This window comes from Carcharhinus amblyrhynchos, chromosome 9 (genome assembly GCF_965287045.1).
Source record: "Carcharhinus amblyrhynchos chromosome 9, sCarAmb.v2.hapA, whole genome shotgun sequence".
Lineage (NCBI taxonomy): Eukaryota > Metazoa > Chordata > Chondrichthyes > Carcharhiniformes > Carcharhinidae > Carcharhinus > Carcharhinus amblyrhynchos.
The window spans coordinates 93,378,712-93,400,718 of record NC_137332.1 but is presented as its reverse complement, the minus strand read 5'-3'; the positions used below and the strand labels follow the sequence as shown (position 1 = coordinate 93,400,718).

Genomic DNA, 22,007 nt, shown 5'->3' with positions numbered 1-22,007 from the left:
TTTACTGCCTGCAGTACCTGTATGCTTACTTTCAGCAACTGATGCACAAAGACACCAAGGTTTCGCTGAGTATCCACCTCTCTCAATTTATACCCATTCAAATAATAATCTGTATTCCTATTATTGCTAGCAAAGTTGCTATTTATCCACATTATATTGCATCTGCCATTCATATACACTTAGGCAGCCTGTCCATGCTGAAGTATCTCTACATCCTCCTCACAGCTCACCCTCCCACCCAACTTTGTATCATCTGCAAACTTAAGGGTAATACATTTAGTTCCCTTGTCCAAAACATTAATATATAATGTGAACAGTTGAGGTCCTAGCACAGATCACAGTGGTACCCTTCTAGTCACTGCCTGTCAATCAGAAAAAGAGCCACTTACACCAATTCTTTGTTTCCTATCTGCTAATCAGCTTTCTATTCATCTCAAGACACTACTCACAATTCCATGTGCTTTGACTTCACATAATAGTCTGCTGTATGAGATTTTGCTCAAATTGATATTCAGTACAAGCAGTGCACTGGTGAATGTGGCCCTTAATCTCCTTGCTCATGTTTGACCAGTAGAGCACTTCTCTTTCCTTCCTCAGACTCGAATCCTTGATTGTGTTTGTGTCAATATGCTTCAATATCTCTTTTCTCATCTCTTTAGGGATCAAGCTAAGTTAGGTCTCACATAGCATGCTACTATGTCAAATTAAAGCACATGGTATTGCAGGTAGTGTCTTGAGATGGATAGAAAGCTGGTTATCAAATAGGAGGCACAGAGTTTGCATAAAAAAGGTCTTTTTCCCAAGCAGTGACTAGTTGGGTACCACAGGGATCTGTACAAGGACACCAATCCCTTTGTACAAGTTGCCAACTTGTAAATCATTTCAGCTCTATCTGCCCAATAACCTCTCTCAGTAACAAGTGTGTCTATAGTTGGCTTGCTCTGAGCAACACCCTTGTCATGTCAGATTCAATGTCTCTGCTGAGTTGATGATTCCAGAGCATGTTGTGCTGTTCCTTGTTGTTGAATCTGAAGATTTCACACTCTGTACCAACATCATCACTTCCTTCAAAGAGAATTAGAGAGAAGGTGACCCAGTTCAAAGTCCCTGTGGAGAAGTTGGTGCTTTGTGAGGAAGAGTTAGTGAAATAATCCTGGTACACGTCCAGTGAAAGGGTCTGTCTCTCGTGTATGTTCACTGACCTTCCAGGAGTTATGAGAACTGTGAAAACTTTATTGCGGATCTCACACTAATAGAGTTTCTCCCCTGTGAGTGTATTGATGGACCAAGAGATACACTGACTGTACGAAAGCCTTGTCACACACCTGAACGGTTTCTCTTACTGTGAATCTGCTGAGGCTTTAGGATATCAGGATTGGGTGAAATCCTTGTCACAAACATCGCACCCGAAGTGCTTCTCCACTATGTGAATCCACACCACAAACCTCACACTTCAAGGGTTACTCCCCTTGTGTGAATCCTCTGATGGACAAGAAGGTTACATGACCTTGAGAACGATTTGTTGCACACAATGCATGTGAATGGTTTCTCCCCAGTGTGAATACGTTGGTGTACACGGAGGCTCGATGACACTGAGAATAATTTGCCACACACCTCACACTTAAATGGTTTTTCCCCTGTGTGAATCCTCTGATGGAGAAGAAGTCTCGTTGAGTCAGAGAATGATTTTTCACACAAGTTACATTTGAACAGTTTCTCTCCTGTGTGGGTGCGTTGGTGTGTGCGGAGGTTCCCTGACTGTGAGAATGATTTGTTACAGACCTCGCACTTGAATGGCTTCTCCCCAGTGTGAATGCGTTGGTGTACACAGAGGTCTGATGATGACGAAAATGATTTGTCACACACCTCACACATGAACGGTTTCTCCCCTGTGTGAATACGTTGGTGTATGCGGAGATCTGATGACGACGAGAATGGTTTATCACAGATGTCACATATGAATGGTTTCTCCCCTGTGTGAATGCGTTGGTGCCTGCGGAGGGTTGATGAATCTGAAAATGATTTCATACATACTTTGCACCGGAATGGTTTCTCCCCTGTGTGAATGCGTTTGTGTACAAGAAGGGTCGATGACTGCGAGAATGATTTGTTGCACACTTCACAGGTAAATGGCTTTTCCCCTGTGTGAATGGGCTGGTGATTCACCAGACCTGATAATTGCGTAAAGCTCTTGTTACACACCTCACACTTAAATGGTTTTTCCCCAGTGTGAATGCGTCGGTGATTCACGAGTGTTGATGACTGTGCGAAGGCTCTGTCGCACACTTCACACTTGAACGGTTTCTCTTCCATGTGGCTCCCTTTGTGTTACCAGTTATACAACAGGTACATATTAGGAGATCGTATGAGCTTGTGAAGCCATCCTCACAAATGAACAGCCTCTCTGCTGTGGGAATGAGTCAGTGATTTATGAGGCTTAATGAATGATTGAAGCTCTCACCACACTTGAACAACTCACTTCTTCTCAGCTTCAACCTGACTGATCACCCACAGCTCAACTTTTGGAAAGGTTGACTCTGATGGAAGGTTCCACATCACTGACCAGTTTATTATTAGATGATATGTCAAAACTCCCCAGACCCAACCAATTTCCAGATGATGGTTTCACTGTCCAACCTTCTCTGTGTTGAGTAATGCTGTGAAGAGACTGGATGTCTTCTCATAGTTGTGCAGTCGTTCCTTGGATGATGGTCAGGATCTAGCTACAGTGTCTATCCTCTCTGTATTCTCTGGTGTAGTACAGTACAATCCTTCTGTAAAACAGGAAAAGGAAACATGATTTCCTCCAACTTTGCTGAAGGGACTGACTCCTCAGTTCAAGACTGTTCCATAGTGAGTGTCAGTCTGCCGTTCCCCTGTGTTGGGCTCAGATACAAGTCCTTCCTTTTTTCTCATTTGACTGTCACACAACCTCTGCTCCCAGCAGGGACACTACATAGTGACCAGTGCAGACAGCGTGGCTACTTTTTTTTCTTCTGCCCAGGCCCCATCTTCCCAATCAGCAATGGAAAAGATAGTCTAGCAGAACATAAAGCTGGCTATTAATTCACTAAGAGTTTGAGTCAGGCTGGTGAAAACCAGTTTTACCTTTAGAGTGCATGTTTAATATTAAAAAAATTGAAGAGAAATATTAATTCAGTGGCAATTTTGAAATTTGTCCTGTTGTTTTCCAGAAGGATTAAAAGACACAGTAGATAGGAAGAGCTAGAAGTGTAGCTTCAGTGTAGCTGATTGAAGAGTTCTGGTATCCTGGGAAATTAGATACACTGCACTCAGACTGCACATCCCAAATTCAGCTATCAGACACAGCACAGGACAAAACTATCAAATCCAAGCCCAGGCTTTTGGGGAAGGCTGAGGCCTTCAGGTAAAATCTTTAAAGAAGACATTAAAAGATAATTCAATAAATGCATCTCTGCCCCTCCCAGATAATTACACCTCATCTCATATTCAGCAATGACCCATCGACAAAACTCAGCCTGTAAATCAGAAGGGAAATGCTTCCAATAAACACACTCAATATCCAACACACAGCTCCAATCAAACAGCTCAGCACGAAGCACCGAGTAAACAGGTCTCTCAGCTGAATCTTCTCACACAGCATAAGGGGCATTTCCACACCTGATTCCCCACAGGATAGTCAGACTGCCTGAACATTAGTGTGGATATGATGCAATGTAATTATTATAAATTCTGCTCCTTCACTCACCATCTCCTGACTTGGTTTTCAGTCCCTACAGGAAGTGAAGCAGCTGTGAAAGAGGAAGAGGAGAGAATGGGCAGAGTGGGTGGGCTCTCTGATTGACGTCTCTCACAGCCAATCAAAATATTTCTGGAGTAACAGGAGTTTCCTGAAGTTTGGGAAACTGACCAGGGAAACGGAGGCGAATTTAGGCCAAAGATCAGGTGGGATTTAAACGTTTTCCAGGCGGGCAAGTGAAAGAAAGGGAAGTGGCAGAGGCAGCGGATGGGATTGTTCCAATTTTATTTCCCTGAACAGAGAGGTCAATAACCCATTAAACCTTTAAAGATTTAATGATGGAAGAATTAGAGGGGAATTCAGGGGTAATGTTTTCACCCAAAGGTAAGACAGAACTTACTGTCTGTAAGGATGATGGAGGCAGAAACCCTCATCACATTTTTTTTAAAAACTGAGATACGAAAGTGAAGGAACGAGCGGTACAATAGCACAGTGGTTAGCACTGCTGCTTCACAGCTCCAGCAACCTGGGTTCGATTCCCGGCTCGGGTCACTGTCTGTGTAGAGTTTGCACATTCTCCTCATGTCTGCGTGGGTTTCCTCTGGGTACTCCAGTTTCCTCCCACAGTCCAAAGATGTATGGGTTAGGTTGATTGGCCATGCTAAGAAATTGCTCCTTAGTGTCCTGGGATGCATAGGTTAGAGGGATTAGTGGGTTATATATGTAGGGATATGGGGGTAGGGCCTGGGTGGTATTGTGTTGGCTGCAGACTTGATGGGCCAATGGGCCTCTTTCTGCACTGTAGGGTTCTATGAATGGCTTCTGCACATTTGAAATGGGGATTAAATAACTTCTTCACGTTGACCCTGTCCCATCAAACACTAAGAAGTCTCACAACACCAGGGTAAAGATGATGTATAAATGCATCAAACACTCACAGAGAAGGTACAGCATGGGTTAGATTACAGAGACAAGGTCCGCCTAAACCGGGATTAACTCAGGCTACTCACACGCCCAGATCAGGATCAAGCCTCACCTGTCTGAATTACTCAGACACTCCTGTAGTACTGACCTTAATGTCATTGGATGTAGTGCTTGGGAGCAGGTGCCAGGTAAATAGGGAGTCCTCCAGACACAACACATCTAATGGTGGCAGGGCACACTGCAGACCAGTATCACTCAGAAATACAGAGATTTTCAGACAGTGGATGGTTGCTGTGGAGTGTGGTTCTATTTGAGTCAGTGGGATTTAGGATGTTTGAATTTTTTGCTTGATCCTCTACCAGTGCCAAGTCTGTAGGTTATTCCTCACCCCTGGAGTCTACCTTCTTTTCTCCATCAGATTCACTTCTGACACTCAGGACTTTAACACTTTTCACTGCTTCAGGAGCCCAAACACAAAGACAACACTGACACCTGCAGCTCTAACTTGTAATCACTTTAACTCAAATCAAACTTTCAGGATGCCAGTTTACAGAATGAAAAACATTCTGTACACAGCCTGGGGACTTAACCCCTTAGAAACTGAATCTAATATAGCAGAAATATTATATTTTATTGTCAGCTGAGGCTTAGTTAGCACTTTTGTCTGAGTCAGAAGGTTGTGAGTTTAAGGCAAAGTCCATAGTCTTGAACACTGAAGCTGTTATACTTCTGTTTGTGAGAGCAGATGATGTATAAATTTAAGCTTTCTTTCTCAGGAAAGCATTCTGTTTCCTGTGAACTGGAAATTATAAACCCTTTGATGGAGAAAGTACACCAGCCCACAGTGACATTGACCAATGTATTGCGTACAGGACTCATACTGTAGGCTTCTGAGTGTTTCAGTGAATCGGAGCACACCATGCTAATAGATCAGGTAGTTAGAGTTAAGCAAAAAACGTAAAATTATTGTGAGTTATAAATCTATGCAGAAGATTGATAAAACAGCAAACAGATACAATGTCCAGCTTGCATCAAACATTCAATCAATCAAAATAACAAAGCATTTGAAAATGACTCAAGACCCTTCCCAGTAAATCTTGGAAGAATATAAGGGAAAATATCACACTGTTATTACATCGAGGTATGATGAGCTGAGGGAACTCAAGTCTGTAGAGACTCAGCCCCACTCCATCATCATGCTTAGGATATTAGTCCTCCCTGACAGAAGAGCACAAATATTACCCATGGTGTTAGTCAACACCCGTCACCTGAAGAGGATCTGTCTATAATTCGCATCACCAACTGAAGCAAGGTCTTATTCTACCCCATACCTGCTCCTGAGAACTGGCTCACTTTACTTACACACACTCACACATTCATATCAGGGGAAATTCTTTCTAAATACTACATACAGAAGTTTCTTTAAAATCCCTGTGCTATAGTTTGGCTCCCAATTCCGATGTCAGAAATGACACCGAACTTTAATGACACAGGATGGAGCTCATTTCCATCGTACAAACCCAGCAATGGTTACAGAGATCCAGTGGTCAAGTGGGTCCATGGACCAATCAGTTTCCATTTCTGGAAGACACTCCTCGCCCAGGTGAGTTCGTTAGTGCTTTCTAATTCCCAAGTGTCTGCCCTTTGACCCTCCATTTACCACAGTGCTCCTGTAGCTGTCAATCTGCTTTAATCGTTCCCTCACAGCCACCTTCTACAAGAGGCTTATTAAACCTTTTTGCATGGAGAGGGCGGGGCGACATTTCAGTTTTTCTCACTCAGATATTTCAGATATTAAAAGTTTGAAACAACGTTCAATGTGAATTTTAAAAATAGCTGACTTATGAAGGGAAACAACTTGTTGAGAAAAAGAACAGGTCAAATTAATAAATTGATCATTTATTAAAAATTGAGTGACAAATAATGATGACCATTGGAGTGTCAGAGAGTGAGAATGTGTCCAGTTGTCTCCCAGGCTCATGTGCTGCCTCACTTCCCTACCACCAGGTGAGTTGATGTGTTTGGATGAGAGTGATTCTGAACACTGAGACTGAGTGAGCTAGAGACTGAGTGAATGTGATCACATTCTGGCCTCCCTCTCACCCCACATACACATACCTCCCTCCGTTACACACAAACACAACCTCCTCATGTGCACAGCCACACCCCCTCCCCCCCACCCCCACATGCACACATATGCCCCTCACACACACAGGGTCATAAAGAGGGCTTCCATGGACTACATAGAAGGGCACCCTGAGCCACAACCTGGCCCATATGGAAAAGCTTATCTTAGAAAGTTTGAGGGGAGAGTAAAAGTCTTGACAGAAATACCACAGCTGAAGAGTTTCTCCCCGATCTGAATCATCTGATATCTGAAAGATCAAAGACATCAGCAAACTCAACATAAACCTTGCAGTTTCTCCTGTGTGAATCCTCTGATGGATCAGGAGACTTGATGACCGAAAGAACTATTTGTCGCACTCCTCAAAGTTAAAGGGTTTCTTTCCTGTGTGAATTCCTCTGATACTACAGGAGGCACCAGGACTGTAAAAATGATTTGTTACAGAACTCACATTTGAAAGGTTTCTCTCCTATGTGATTGCGTCGGTGAGTGCGCAATGTTGATGAATGTGTGAAAGCTCTATCATACGCTTCACTCTTGAATGGTTTCTCTTCCATGTCGCTGTTCTTGTGTTACTGATGGGTGGTCAGAGGCATTGCGTGATGCCCCTTGAGCAGTGCCAGCCTGACTGCCAGCTGGGATCCTGGCACTACTCAACGGGCACTGTCAGCCATGCACTACCCTTTGATCACTGGGCAGTGCAAAGGGCGAGGCCTTAGGGGAGAGGCAGGACCATGATGGGACAGGACCTATGAGGCAGATGGTCTGCGACTGAGGATTGGCTGGGGTGGAGGAGGTTAGCTGTGTACTCTGCAAACGGTGATTGACTGGGAAGGCGATTGACTGGCCTGGAAGGCGAGGTCAACTGGGCCTTGAGGGAGGGAAATGATCGACTGGGAGGGGGTGATCAGCTGGACCAGGGTGGGCAATGGGGGAGACGAAGTGATATCCAGGTGAGGGGATGACTAACAAATCTCTGTTGCACAGAACAGAGAGATCTGCACATGCATGATAGTGCCCTCTAGTGTGAGCAGCTGGCTTTCCAGTGAGAATAGACTCTGTCCCCAGCCTCTACTGGCAGGAATCAGATTGCGATCAGATCGTTTTTTACATTAAGTGCCATAACATTTCATTTGTGGCCTCGCCGAAAAAACAGATCTGAAACTCTCCCATTTTCATGCTTGTTTGATACTTAGAACTTTTTTAGTAAGATCGCCCCGGCATATTTGATGGTGTTCTCAAAGGAATCTTGGTAAGTTACTTCAGGGCATTTTTTTTAACATTGTGCAAACTGCTGTCATTCTGCGTAGATGGCAAATGGAATGAATGCTTGTGGATGAGCATTCAATTAAGCAGGCTGCTTTGTCCTGGATGGTGTTAGATATCTAGGGTGTTGTTGGCACTGTACTTATCTAGGCAAGTGCAGAGCATTCCACCACATTTCTGATTTGTGCCTTGTAGATGCTGAACAAGCTTTGGGAACTCACTGCAGGATTCCCAGCGTCTGACCTGCTCTTGTAGCCACAGTATTTATATGGTTGGTCCAGTTCAGCTTCTGGTCAATGTTAACTGTCAGAATGGTGATAGTTGAAGGGATACACAGCTATTCTACAACCAGCGGATCAGATTTAATCTCTGCAGTCGTGAATGGTACTTGGCAACCAAACAACCAATTGGAGGAAGCTCTGAAAAATATTCCCATCCTTTGGTCAAAGAGCATTTTATCACAAAGTATCATGGTAAAAATCATTAGGGCAAAGTCATATTTCAAGAGAATATTTCAATCTTGGGAATATGCAAGTTTTATCAGCTAAAGGTTTGGATGAAGAACAGTTAGAATCATAATTGATGAATGGGGCTAATTCACTGTTTTAGACGAGATAGACTGGTGCCCAGACGTAGTGCCTTGAATCTGTCTGGTTAGACAGTGAACTTCAAGGAAACCCGTGAGAATGTAATTTGTTCTCTGGGCAAAGCATCTAAGGCTTCTAGTTGTGGGGTCAGCCAAGACAGGAGTTACTGTTAAGTTGAGCAGTGGAATGCGATCGGCCAAAGTATTCGACAGGTATTATTGTTGATTTGTGTATCTTGAAGATGATTGATAAGAAAAATCTATAATTGATCTGTTTTTTGATTGTATCATTAGATTCATCGAGAGGTTCTGTTGTTCTATGCCAGAACCACTTAACCCTTTGCTGAACTCCTAGCAGCTTCTGGTTTAAATAAAGTCTTTGATTCAGAAACACTGGCCTTGTGATTCATGTATTGTCTTGACAGTACTGGTCACCTCAGGCACCCCACCAACAACCTGTGTTCCAGAAATTGCTGCGCTTCCAGCCAAGCTGTTCCATTGCAGCTACCTGTCAGTAAGCAGATCTTTGTATTCCTTTCTCCTTTATCTATTTACCAGGATTCCCACCAAATACATCAAATCTATTTGCTTCAACCATTCCCTGTGGAAGCAAGTTCCACATTCTAATCATTTTCTTGGGAAAGAAGTTTCTCCTGAATTCTTCATTGGATTTATTATTGATCATCTTATATTTCTGGTCCCTAATTTTGGACTCGCTCACACAAGTGGGAACATTTTCTTTATATTTACCCTCAAATTCTTAATTTTACAATTCATAATTTTGAAGATTTCTTTGATTTTCTCCACCAGTCTTCGCTTTTCTGGGGAAAAGACTGCTAGACTGTTCAGTCATTCCTGATAGTTACAGTACCTCAGTTTGCAATATCATCCTTATCAATGTTTTTGCACCTTCTTCAGTACCTTACTGTCCTTTTTCAGTATGTTGATCTGAACTAAGTGTGGTCTAACCAAGGTTCTATGCAAGTTTAGCATCACTTCTCTTTCAATTCTATTTCTCCAAAATCGGACCCCAGTACTTAGTGGGATTTTTATAAGTAGAACGTCCTTGTTGATCTGTCTAGCTACTTTAGTGAATGATGAATCTGTCATTTTAGAAGGCAGCTCACCATCACCTTCTCAAGGGCAATTTGGAATGGGCAATAAATAATAACTGCACAACTGTGGAAAGACATCCAGCCCCTTCACAGCATTGCTGAATATTAAGAAGCTTGGGCAATGAAACCATCATCTGGAAATAGGTCGAGTCAGATTTGATTTGATTATTATTGTCACATGTAGTCACATATAGTGAAAAGTATTGTTTCTTGCGCACTATACAGATAAAGCATATCGTTCATAGAGAAGGAAATGAGAGAGAGCAGAATGTAGTGTTACAGTTATAGCTAGAGTGTAGAGAAAGATCAGCTTAATGCAGGATAGGCCCATTCAAAAGTCTGATGGCAGCAGGGAAGAAGTTGTTCTTGAGTTGGTTGGTACATGATGTCAGACTTTTGTATCTTTTTTCTGACAGAAGAAGGTGGAAGAGAGAATGTCCGGGATGCATGGGGTCTTTAATTATGCTGGCTGCTTTGCCAAGGCAGCAGGAAGTGGAGACAGAGTCACTGGATGGGAGGCTGATTTACGTGATGGATTGGGCTACATTCACGACCTTTTGTAGTTTCTTGAAGTCTTGGGCAGAGCAGAAGCCATATCAAGCTGTGATACAAACAGAAAGAATGCTTTCTGTCGTGCATCTGTAAAAGTTGGTGAGAGTTGTAGCTGACATAAGAACATAAGAACATAAGAAATAGGAGCAGGAGTAGGCCATCCAGCCCTTCGAGCCTGCCCCGCCATTCAATAAGATCATGGCTGATCTGTCGCTGCTCAGTTCCACTTTCCCGCCTTCTCCCCATAACCCTTAATCCCCTCTCCTATCAAAAACCCATCAACCCGCGTCTTAAAAATATTTAGCGAGGTAGCCTCCACCACTTCAACGGGCAGAGAATTCCAGAGATTCACCACCCTTTGAGTGAAGAAGTTCCTCCTCAACTCCGTTCTAAACCGCTCCCCTTTTATCTTGAGGCTGTGCCCCCTAATCCTATTGTCTTTTTTGAGCGGGAAGAGTCTTTCCACCTCTATCCTATCCATCCCATTCATCATCTTATACGTCTCAATGAGATCTCCTCTCATTCTTCTAAACTCTAACGAGTACAAGCCCAGTTTATTCAGCCTCTCCTCATAGCTCAACCCCCTCAACTCCGGTATCAGCCTAGTAAACCTCCTCTGCACTCCCTCCAAGGCCAAAATATCTTTGCGCAGGTGCGGCGCCCAAAAATGCAATTTTTGTTCTGAATAAGCCAAGACTGAGTTTTCAATTCTCCAATCGAAGGACTCAATTTTCATTATCATGTGAGCAGTAGACTTTGCTGTATTGCACCTGTTTTGCTTTGATTGGAACACATTAGATATCTTTGTTAAAGGTTATACAATTATATTGATTGTTTTGTTTCTTGTTTGTACTTGATAAAAGTTATTGCTAATTTTCTTACTGTACATGTTAACTATATTCTTAAGTAAACTTTGTTTGATAAAAGCTTCTAGTGGGTCTCTTGAATCATACCTGAAGCAGAACATGTTATGCTTATCCTAGCCAAATTCAAGATGCAAAACTTATAGAAAGGATATTATTAAACTAGAAAGACTGCAGAAAAGATTTACTAGGATGCTCCTGGGACTCGGTGGTTTGAGTTATAAGGACAGGATTTCTCTGGAGCGTAGAAGCTGAGGGGTGATCTTATAGAGGTCTATAAAAGAATGAAGGGCACAGATCAGCTAGATAGTCTATATATTTTCCCAAAGGTAAAGGGAGTCTAAAACTAGAGGGCATAGGTTTAAGGTGAGAGGGGCAAGATACAAAAGTGTCCAGAGGGGCAATTTTTTCACACACAGGGTGCAGTGTCTGGAACAAGCTGTCACAGTAGTAGTAGAGGCAGGTACAATTTTGTCTTATAAAAAGCATTTAGACATTTACATCTGTAAGATGAGTATAAAGGGATATGGGTCAAATGTGGGCAATTGGGATTAGCTTAGGGATTTTTAAAAAAAGGGCCTGTTTCCATGCTGTAAACCTCTATGGCTCTATGATTCAGGTGGGCTTCATAAAACACTTTGGAATTTCTAACCTGAACCATAACAGTGTCGAAAAGCACCTCACAGCCAGATGTGGGAAGCAAAGGCTTAATATGAATAATATGTTATAAAGTGATATTCAAGATATACTCATAACAGTTGCCTCTCTCTCTCTCACTGTATTTATCCAACACAAATCTTGGCCCATACATCTGATATTTTTCTCTATATATATATATATACAGAGATGAAGTTAGACAAGATACTTTGCTATGCACCTCCTTCTGTGAGATTATTATAGTACATATTTATCAGGGACACATAAGGCCATGAGCAGACAAAAGACACTCAGGCATGGGGCTAACCTATGCTGTGCTGTGTATTGTGACTGTCATTCTGAGAGTTTCTGCAGCTCTGAATATTTCTCCTCTGAGTTTGTAATAAAGAATACCTTTTTCTGACCAACTCTAGATCCCTAGTAGCATTTGTCCACAACACAGTCAATGAAGAGCTTTTTGAAGTGTAGTCACTGTTGCAATGTAGGAAAGGAAACTGCACACAACAAGCTCTCACAAACACCAATGTGCTGTTCCTGAAACTTTGAAAGATGGTAAATTCCCTGGAATCGGGGGGGAAGGAGGAGAAAAGATTGTAGACTTCAGAAGCGGGGAACAACCTACAGACTTGGTACTAAAAGAGGATCTGCACATAAAGCAAAAACCTAAATATCCTAAATCTCAAGGATTCAAATAGAGCCACACTCCAGAACAACCATTGTCTGAAAATTCCTGGTATTCCTGAATGATGAAGGTCTGCAGTATTCTCACCCACCACTAGTTGTGCTGGAAGGACTCTCTCCCTATTTACCTGGCTCCTGCTTCCAAATATCACATCCAATGACATAAGAACATAAGAAATAGGAGCAGGAGTAGGCCATCTGGCCCTTCGAGCCTGCCCCGCCATTCAATAAGATCATGGCTGATCTGTCGTGGCTCAGTTCCACTTTCCCGCCCTCTCCCCATAACCCTTAATCCCCTCTCTTATCAAAAACCCATCAACCCGCTTCTTAAAAATATTTAGCGAGGCAGCCTCCACCCATTAAGGTCAGTACTACAGGTGTGTCTGGGTAACTGAGGCAGGTGAGTCTTGATCCTGATCTGAGTCTGTGAGTGACCTGGGTTAATTCCATACTGTGGGTGTGCCGGCATTGGACTGGGGTAAACACAGTAAAAAGTCTGACAACACCAGGTTTTAGTCCAACCGATTTATTTGATAGTAAACGCACAAGCTTTCGAGGTTTCCCTCTTCGTCAGGTGAATGGAGAGTTCTGGCCTCAGACAGAGCATATAAAGCACAGACAGTTTACAGATTACTGATTAGAATGCGAATCTTTACACCTAACCTGCTGTTCAAGTCCTAAAGTGGCTGACAATGTGAGTGGAAGGAGCACTGATCACAGGTTAAAGAGATGTGTATTGTCTCCAGACAGCACAGTGAGTGAGGTTTTGCAAACCCAGGCAAGTCACGGGGGTTACAGATAGTGCGACATGAACCCAAGATCCCTGTTGAGACCGTCCTCATGTGTGTGGAACTTGGCTATCAGTCTCTGCTCAGCGACTCTGCACTGTCGTGTGTCGTGAAGGCCGCCTTGGAGAACGCTTACCCGAAGGTCAGAGGCTGAATGCCCGTGACCACTGAAGTGTTTGCCAACAGGAAGGGAAAAGTCTTGCCTGGTGATTGTCGAGCGATGTTCATTCATCCGTTGTCGTGGCGTCTGCATGGTCTCCCCAATATACCATGCTTCGGGACATCCTTTCTTGCAACGTATCAGTTAGACAATGTTGGCCGAGTTGCAAGAGTATTTACCGTGTACCTGGTGGATGGTATTCTCACGTGTGATGATGGTATCCATGTCGATCATCCGGCATGTCTTGCAGAGGTTGCTGTGGCAAGGTTGACACAGTGGACAGAGTACCCTTCGTCGTCCAGTACTTCCCCGGAGCGGAGAAGCTACGACATCTTCTCCGGAGTCTTCAACATATCATTGATGAAGACGCACATCTCGCCAGGGCCATCCCCACTCCCCCACTTCTTGCCTTCAGACAACCACACAACCTCAAACAGACCATTGTTGGCAGCAAACTACCCAGTCTTCAGGAGAACAGTGATCACAACACCACACAACCTTGCCACAGCAACCTCCGCAAGACATGCCGGATGATCGACATGGATACCATCATCACACGTGAGAATACCATCCACCAGGTACACGGTAAATACTCTTGCAACTCGGCCAACATTGTCTAACTGATACGTTGCAAGAAAGGATGTCCCGAAGCATGGTATATTGGGGAGACCATGCAGACGCCATGACAACAGATGAATGAACATCGCTCGACAATCACCAGGCAAGACTTTTCCCTTCCTGTTGGCGAACACTTCAGTGGTCACGGGCATTCAGCCTCTGACCTTCGGGTAAGCGTTCTCCAAGGCGGCCTTCACGACACACGACAGTGCAGAGTCGCTGAGCAGAGACTGATAGCCAAGTTCCACACACATGAGGACGGTCTCAACAGGGATCTTGGGTTCATGTCGCACTATCTGTAACCCCCGTGACTTGCCTGGGTTTGCAAAACCTCACTCACTGTGCTGTCTGGAGACAATACACAACTCTTTAACCTGTGATCAGTGCTCCTTCCACTCACATTGTCAGCCACTTTAGGACTTGAACAGCAGGTTAGGTGTAAAGATTCGCATTCTAATCAGTAATCTGTAAACTGTCTGTGCTTTATATGCTCTGTCTGAGGCCAGAACTCTCCATTCACCTGACGAAGAGGGAAACCTCGAAAGCTTGTGCGTTTACTATCAAATAAATCGGTTGGACTAAAACCTGGTGTTGTCAGACTTTTTACTGTGTTTACCCCAGTCCAATGCCGGCACACCCACAGTATGGAATTAACCCAGGTCACTCACAGACTCAGATCAGGATCAAGACTCACCTGCCTCAGTTACCCAGACACACCTGTAGTACTGACCTTAATGTCATTGGATGTGATATTTGGAAGCAGGAGCCAGGTAAATAGGGAGAGAGTCCTTCCAGCACAACTAGTGGTGGGTGGGAATACTGTGCTTTATATGCTCTGTCCGAGGCCAGAACTCTCCATTCACCTGACGAAGAGAGAAACCTCGAAAGCTTGTGTGTTTACTATCAAATTAATTGGTTGGACTAAAACCTGGTGTTGTCAGACTTTTTACTGTGTTAATTCCATACTCCAGAGGAGTGTGCAGGAGCTGACTCTGTATCAAACCCTTTCTGTACCTTCTCTGTGAGTGTTTGATGGAACAATGTCAACATGGAGAAATTACTCCATTCCCATCTTAAATGTGGAAAAGTTATTCCTTCAAGTACATATCCCAGTGTTTTTTAAATGTGATGAGGGTTTCTGTCTCTATTACCCTTTCAGACAGTGAGTTCCAGACCCTCACCATCCACTGATTAATAAAAATCACTTCTCAACTCTTCTCTAATCCTTCCATCAATGACTTTAAAGCTCTGTGCTCTGGTTATTGATGTCTCTGCTCAGGGTAATAAGATTGAAACAATTCCACCAGCTGCCTCTGCCACTTCCTCTCCTTCACTAGCCCACCTGGACAAATTACTGCTCCCCCCTGCCTGAGCCCTGAACTCACATCTTTCTCTAGTTGCTCTCCTATCTCCCCTCATGTCCTCTCTGAGTTCACCTTGTCCATGAGACCCATCTTCTGTTCCCTCAACCCTATTCTCACTAAATTGCTGAGCACTTAAGTGCCCCTCCTGGTCTCCATGTTCGCCGATACTGTTCACAGTTCTCTCTGTTCAGACGTTGTACCTCTTCCCTCTAAATCTGCTGTTTTTAATCCCACTGCTCAACCAAAAAAAACTTGGATACTGTCCTTGTAAGCTACTGCCCCATCTCCAACCTACCTTTTCTCTCCAAATTCCTTAAACCTCCCAAATCCTGGAAAGGGACATGGGGTCAGGGAAGAGGTGAGGCATGTATCAAGTTTTAGTTTAAGTTTATTTACGAGTAGGCTTACATTAACACTGCAATGAAATTACTGTGAAAATCCCCTAGTCGCCACTATATTAGGTGGTCAGGTTCAGGGCATAATAACAGGTGAGGGACAAGAGGTCAGTAGTGAGGTCTGCCGAGGAGTGAGGGATGAAGTCATAAACCCAGTCACAGAATGAATCTTTTATTCATTCCCTCCTGTGTGTCTCTCTCCTGTGCATGTGCTGATTCCACCACTGCACATCAACACTCGCTTGGATGCTAAAGGTCTTCCTCTTCTGATCCACTGTCAAACACATCCGAGGCTACATATCGCACACTGATGTTGTCAGTCTCCGAGGATGAAGGATGCGATTCCCACACTACAAATCTCTGTCAAACATTTACCAGGAAAGAAGCAGTTTTTTTTTGAAATGGCATTCTGTAATATCCACACTCATTCAGGAACGAATGTGAGTAAGTGAATTATGAAGATTCCTATTAACCCCATAATTTCCGCACAAACATTCAGGCAGTCTGACTATCCTGTGGGGAATCAGGTGTGGAAATGTCCCTTATGCTGTGTGAGAAGATCCAGCAAGGGGACCCGTTTACTTGGTGCTTTGTGCTGAGCTGATTGACTGAAGCAAAACAATCTGGGTGTTGAGACATTCATTCTAGGCTGTGTCATGCTGGGTAACCTTGGAATGAATGTAGAGGATGCTGGGTGAGGAGGTGAGCTGGCTGGAAGGAGCATAGGAACTGTAATCAAAGTTCTAAAACCTTCACACATTCTCCACCTCCCATCCATGTCAAACAATACCCCAGCCATTCCCATGGCCCCTCATATCCTATATCCAACCTCTGCCCCTCATCCACTCTATTTGTCCTTTCTACCTCTGTGCCAACTTGGTCAACTCAAAAAACCTCATACCCACTACCCATTGCCCTTACACCACCCACATCACTCACCCACAATCCAAACATTAAGACCCATGCTGAGATAAACAAAATAAAGTTCCAAGTGACAGTTGTAGACTTTATTTTTTCAAACAACACCGATTCATCAAAAAACAATGGCTACATTTAAATTCTTTCAATAATGTTAATCATTATAACTACAAACATTTTATTCATTTGAATCATCCCCTATAAAAACAAGAATTGAAATTAATTGTCCCACTTCAAGTGTCCATAACCAGTTGAAGCTGTCAATCAAATTGACAGGCACCCTACTGTGACAATGGTGGTTGTGACATCTCTCATTCATCTTAATTCTATCAATCTCTGAGGCTTGTGTCAACAGATAAAAGGAAAGGCAATAATTTTGTTACATCCCGATAGCTTTTTCAAAGAGTTAAATGCAGGAGTTTTAAATGGCTTTTTACCTTGACAGCTCCCTTGACAGTTCATTTTGAATTTCTTGACAATTGTTTTGACAATTTTGAAGACCTTTCAGTTCCATGTTTATGCATAATCTATGTCTAATTTTTAAATATTTTATATTTAAAATTTTTAAAGAACACTGACTTCTCCCAAAGGGGACCATATCCAAATGTTCCACTCAACAAAGGGACCCAATCTATCCAAACAAATACATGAAGTTCAGACCAGCTCCTAGCTTATCTAATCTGCATGTCAGGTTTCAGACACCCCTCACCCAACACTACGAGTGGAGGCAACTGCTGATTTTTATTGGCAGCAGCTCTGTGAAATGTGCAAATTCCAACTCAGACCAATCAAGATCCATGAAAATAATCTGTGGCAGGGGAAGGGAAGGGTAGGACTTTCAGATTCAGTCCTCTTCCATTATTGTCCTCATGAAGGAGAGACTCTCTGTTGTGACAAAAAAATCCAGACCAAAAAGAAAAATATCCCTCATGATATAAAAAAGAGGGGAGAATAATGACACAGGACCTAGTAAAGAGGGAGGGATCTCCTCCTGTGTGTCCCTCATCCCAGTAATGTGACCTCTCCTGTGTCAGAGGCAAGTCGAGCAGCAGGTGTCTCTGCACTGGGCTGCTGCTGGCCAGAAGGTGAAGGGACTACAATCTGAGACAGAATCTGCCTCATTTCATTCAAAGTTTCGTTGCTTCTTTGTAGAAGCTGACAAAGAATCTCATTCTGTTGCTGAAGAATCTCATTGTTTCTTTGTAGGTGCTGGTTCTGTATCTCATTCTGCCGTCTCAGAACCTCATTCTGCTGCTGAAGAATTTCATTGTTCCTTTGCAGATTCTGGCTAACATCTGTCTTAAATTCAGATAAAGTTTGCTGTAGCAAATTAGAAGTAGCCTGATAACTCTCCGTACTTTGAACCTGTTCCTGATATAAACGCTTAAGAAATTTCAGATCATCTTCATGATCTTTACCAGCAGTTTGGGCTTGATGTTGTCCGTGTGCTCTCGGAGAGGGCAGAGCTTCTGCTCCCAAAGCCATAGGTTCCTCATCTCTGGGAGGTTCTGAATTTTGAAGAATTTCTGAATTTCGCCCTCCTTCCACCACACCAGCTAGAGCATCACAGGGCTCCTCCTTCACAACCACAATATTTAACTTTAACTCATCAATACTACCCTCCAGATCAGACATCTTACCCTCCTGACACTCCTCTCCCTCCTCTGCAGCTGCCATGCCACATTGCTGTGATGTATTCACCTTCGTCCCTTCCTCAAAAGCCGTTCCAGGAACCTCAGATGCTGCTGCCAACTCTCCTCTATCACCCTCTGAAGTGACCATCGACACTTGTGTATCTGTCAGAGGAAGAAAATCACAATTATTTTCTTCTGTCAAATAAATTCCTCCTGATGGTTCAAACACTCAGCTGCTGACATCACCTTCATTCATTCCCATATCTGATCCACCATTGATTATCGTGGGATTGGAGGCCAAACAGCTTCCTTGTGAGTCATAGGTTTTTACAGCACAGAAGAGACTGCACCTGCCATCAAACACCTATCTACTCTAATCCCAACTTCCAGCAACTGGTCCATAGCCTTATAGTGCAATAGTGTTTTAAATGCTCATCTAAATGTTCCTGAAATGTTGTGAGGGTTCCCACCTCTACCACCCATTCAGACAGTGAGTTCTGGATTTCCACCACCCTCTGGGTGAAAAAACATTTTCCTCAAATTCCCCTCTAAATTTTCTGCTCCTTACCTTAAATCTACAGCCCAGTTATTGACCCTTCTGTTCTGGGGAAAAAATTATTCCTATTTTACCCTATATCCCACATAATTTTGCGCACTTCAATCAGGTCCCTACTTAGCTTTCTCTACTCTAAGGAAAATAACCCCAGAATATCCAGACGCTCTTCAAAGCTGAAATGCTTCAGCTACGTCAACATCCTGGTGAATCTCCTCTGCACTCTTTCTAGTGCAATCACATCCTTACACTTTGGGGTAACAAGCATTTTAAACTGCTCCATCGCAACCTCTCAGCTCTTATAATCTATGCCTCGGCTATAAAGGCAAGTGTCCCATTTGCCTTTTTAATCACCTGATCTATCTGTCTTGCTGACTTTAGGAATCTTTGGACATGCACAACAAGATCTCTCTGGTCCTCTGCATTTCCTGGCATCCTACCATTCATTGTGTTGATGTACGGAACCTGCCCTCCAGTCAACGAGCGCTCCTGGGTGTTCTGGGCCAGCTTTACCTAAAGGAAGAAATGAAAATTAAAAATGAATCATGGTCCAGATTTTGCTGTGATGTCTTGTGACACATTTTCTGAGTGCTGGAGACAGCTTTTAGCCTGCACCCAGGGGGCATCTGATTAGAGATCAATCTTATGGCAAAGTCAGAGCCATCTCCAAGATGATTGCATTTTACAACACCGCATAACATTAGTGAAATAATCTTGTGATCTTTCTGTACTTTCAACTAAAATTCAGAAATTAACATATATATATTTAATATTCAGATATTGCCCTCTTATCCGTTGTTGGGAAACTTGTGCATAAGCAGAAGTTTCTGTACATATTGATGTCTTCTTTTGGTGAAACGATTGGACTGATAGTGGGAGAGATTGGAGACAGAATGCTGAGACAGACAGTGATTTGGAGAGTAAGGGACACAGACAACTGTCAGTATAATGGAAGCAGGTGAGCCGCAGTGTGAAAACGCTGGTGTCTTGGAGGCTGATGACCATGAGAATAATTTGTTGCACACCTCTCATATAAATGGTGTGAATGAATGGGTCTGTGTGCAGGGTCGATGACTTAAGAAATAATTTGTCAAATACCTTACATGTGAATATGTCGGTGTATGCCAAAACCAGTTAGTCCAAGAATAACTTGTCACGTACCTTGCATGGGAAAGGGTTCTCCCCTATGTGAAGGCATTGTTGTTCGTGTAGGTGTGACAACTGCGAGAATGATATGTCACACACCTCGCGTATGAATGGTTTCTCCCCTGCATGAAGGCGTTGGTGTTTACGGAGGGCCGATGACCACGAGAATAATTTGCCACACACCCCACATGTGAAGGGTTTCTCCCCTGTGTGAATCCTCTGGTGTGATATAAGATGAGAGGGTCGGCTGAAAGCCATCTTACAAACATCACACTTGAAGCGTTTTCCTTTCTCCCCTGTGTGAATGCTTTGGTGTTCACGTACATTTGATAACCGCGAGAAGGATTTACCACACACCTCACATTTAAAGGGTTTTTCTCCTGTGTGAGTTTGTTGGTGTTTACGGAGAGTCGATGACTCCGAGAATGATTTGTTACACACCTCGCATGTGAAGGGTCTCTCTCCTGTATGAATCCTCTGGTGTGATAGAAGATGGGAATTTCGGTTAAAAGTCATTGTACAAACATCACACCCGAACAGTTTATCTTTGTCCCCAGTGTGAAGGCGCTGGTGTTCGCTGAGGCTTGATGACCATATAAATGATTTGTCACACACATCACACTTGAATGGTTTCTCCCCTCTATGAGTTCTCTGGTGTGATAGAAGATGGAAGGATCGAGTGAAAGCCTTGTCACAAACATCACACCTGAAGGGTTTCTCCTCTGTGTGAATCATCTGGTGTTTTAGAAGATTCAGAGACGTCATAAAATCTTCATCACAAACATCACACCTGAATAGTTTCCCTTCCATGTGCCCTGCTCTTCTGCCAACAGTACTTGTAATAAATGCACCTTAGAAGATCTTTGAACTGTGAAATCTCCAATACACCTCAAACTTGAACAGCCTCTCAGCTGTAGAAATGAGTTACTGGTTCATGATGCTCGATGAATGATTGAAGTTCTCACCACACTTGGAATCCACTCACACTTCTTCCCAGCCTCACCCTGACTGAACACCCACGGCTGAACCTTCAGAAAGTTTGGTTCCGATGGAAGGTTCCACACCGCTGACCTGTTTCAGATCTGATGATACTTCAAAGTTCCCCTGACCCATCCAATTTCCAGATTTGCTCCCCAACCTTTTCTGTATTGAGCAATGCTGTGAAGGGACTGGATGTCTTCCCACAGTTGTGCAGTTGTTCCTTGGGATGGTCAGGGTCTATCCTCTCCGTATTCTCTGGTGTAGTATGGTACAATTCTTCTGTAAAACAGGAAAAGGAAACATGATTTCCTCCAACTCCCTTTCCTCCTTTGATGAAGGGTCTGGCTCCTCAGTTAGTGATTGTTCCACAGAGAGTGTTAGTCTGCTATTACCCTGTGTGGGGGAAATCAGAAACAAATCCTTTCTCTTTTCTCACTTAACTGTCACAAATCCTGTGTTTCCAGCAAGGACACTGGATAGTGACTTGGAGCAGACAACGTGGCTACTTTCTTTCATCCATCCAGTCTCCAACTTCCCAGGCACCGTGAGGGCAATGGAAAAGGCCGTTAGGTGGAGTGTGAAACAGGCTATCGATTCACTACGAGCTCGAGTTATGCTGCGAAATTAGACACACTTCACTCACCATCTCCTGACTTGGTTTTCAGTCCCTACAGGAAGTGAAGCAGCTGTGAAAGAGGAAGAGGAGAGAATGGGCAGAGTGGGTGGGCTCTCTGATTGACGTCTCTCACAGCCAATCCCAATATTTCTGGAGTAACAGGAGTTTCCTGAAGTTTGGGAAACTGACCAGGGAAACGGAGGAGACTTTGAGCAGCAGATCAGGTGGGGATTTAAACTTGTCATTGTCCCATCTGAATAAAACCTCACTTATTGCAGCTGCTGTCTCAGTTCCCCCGGTAAAAGTTTGACAGAGATTTCTAGCGTGGAAATAGCATTCTTCAT

General features: G+C 43.5%; 1 protein-coding gene across 2 annotated transcripts; it reads right to left on the bottom strand.

The window, feature by feature from the left end:
* Positions 1–470: 470 nt before the first annotated feature.
* LOC145348009 (uncharacterized) lies at positions 471–21,822 on the bottom strand. 2 transcript variants are annotated; one of them, XM_080196103.1, is made up of 3 exons: positions 20,071–21,822; positions 7,252–7,289; positions 471–2,321 (listed from the first exon to the last, which is right to left on the bottom strand). In XM_080196103.1, the coding sequence occupies exons 1-3, from the start codon at positions 20,874–20,876 to the stop codon at positions 1,447–1,449; spliced, it is 1,719 nt and encodes a 572-aa protein (XP_080052229.1). In that variant the 5' UTR covers positions 20,877–21,822; the 3' UTR covers positions 471–1,446. The 2 variants fall into 2 exon arrangements, with proteins under 2 accessions (XP_080052229.1, XP_080052228.1); XM_080196102.1 differs by lacking the exons at positions 471–2,321; positions 7,252–7,289 and adding exons at positions 16,814–18,529; positions 19,361–19,433 and having other exon boundaries at positions 20,082–21,822.
* Positions 21,823–22,007: the final 185 nt, after the last annotated feature.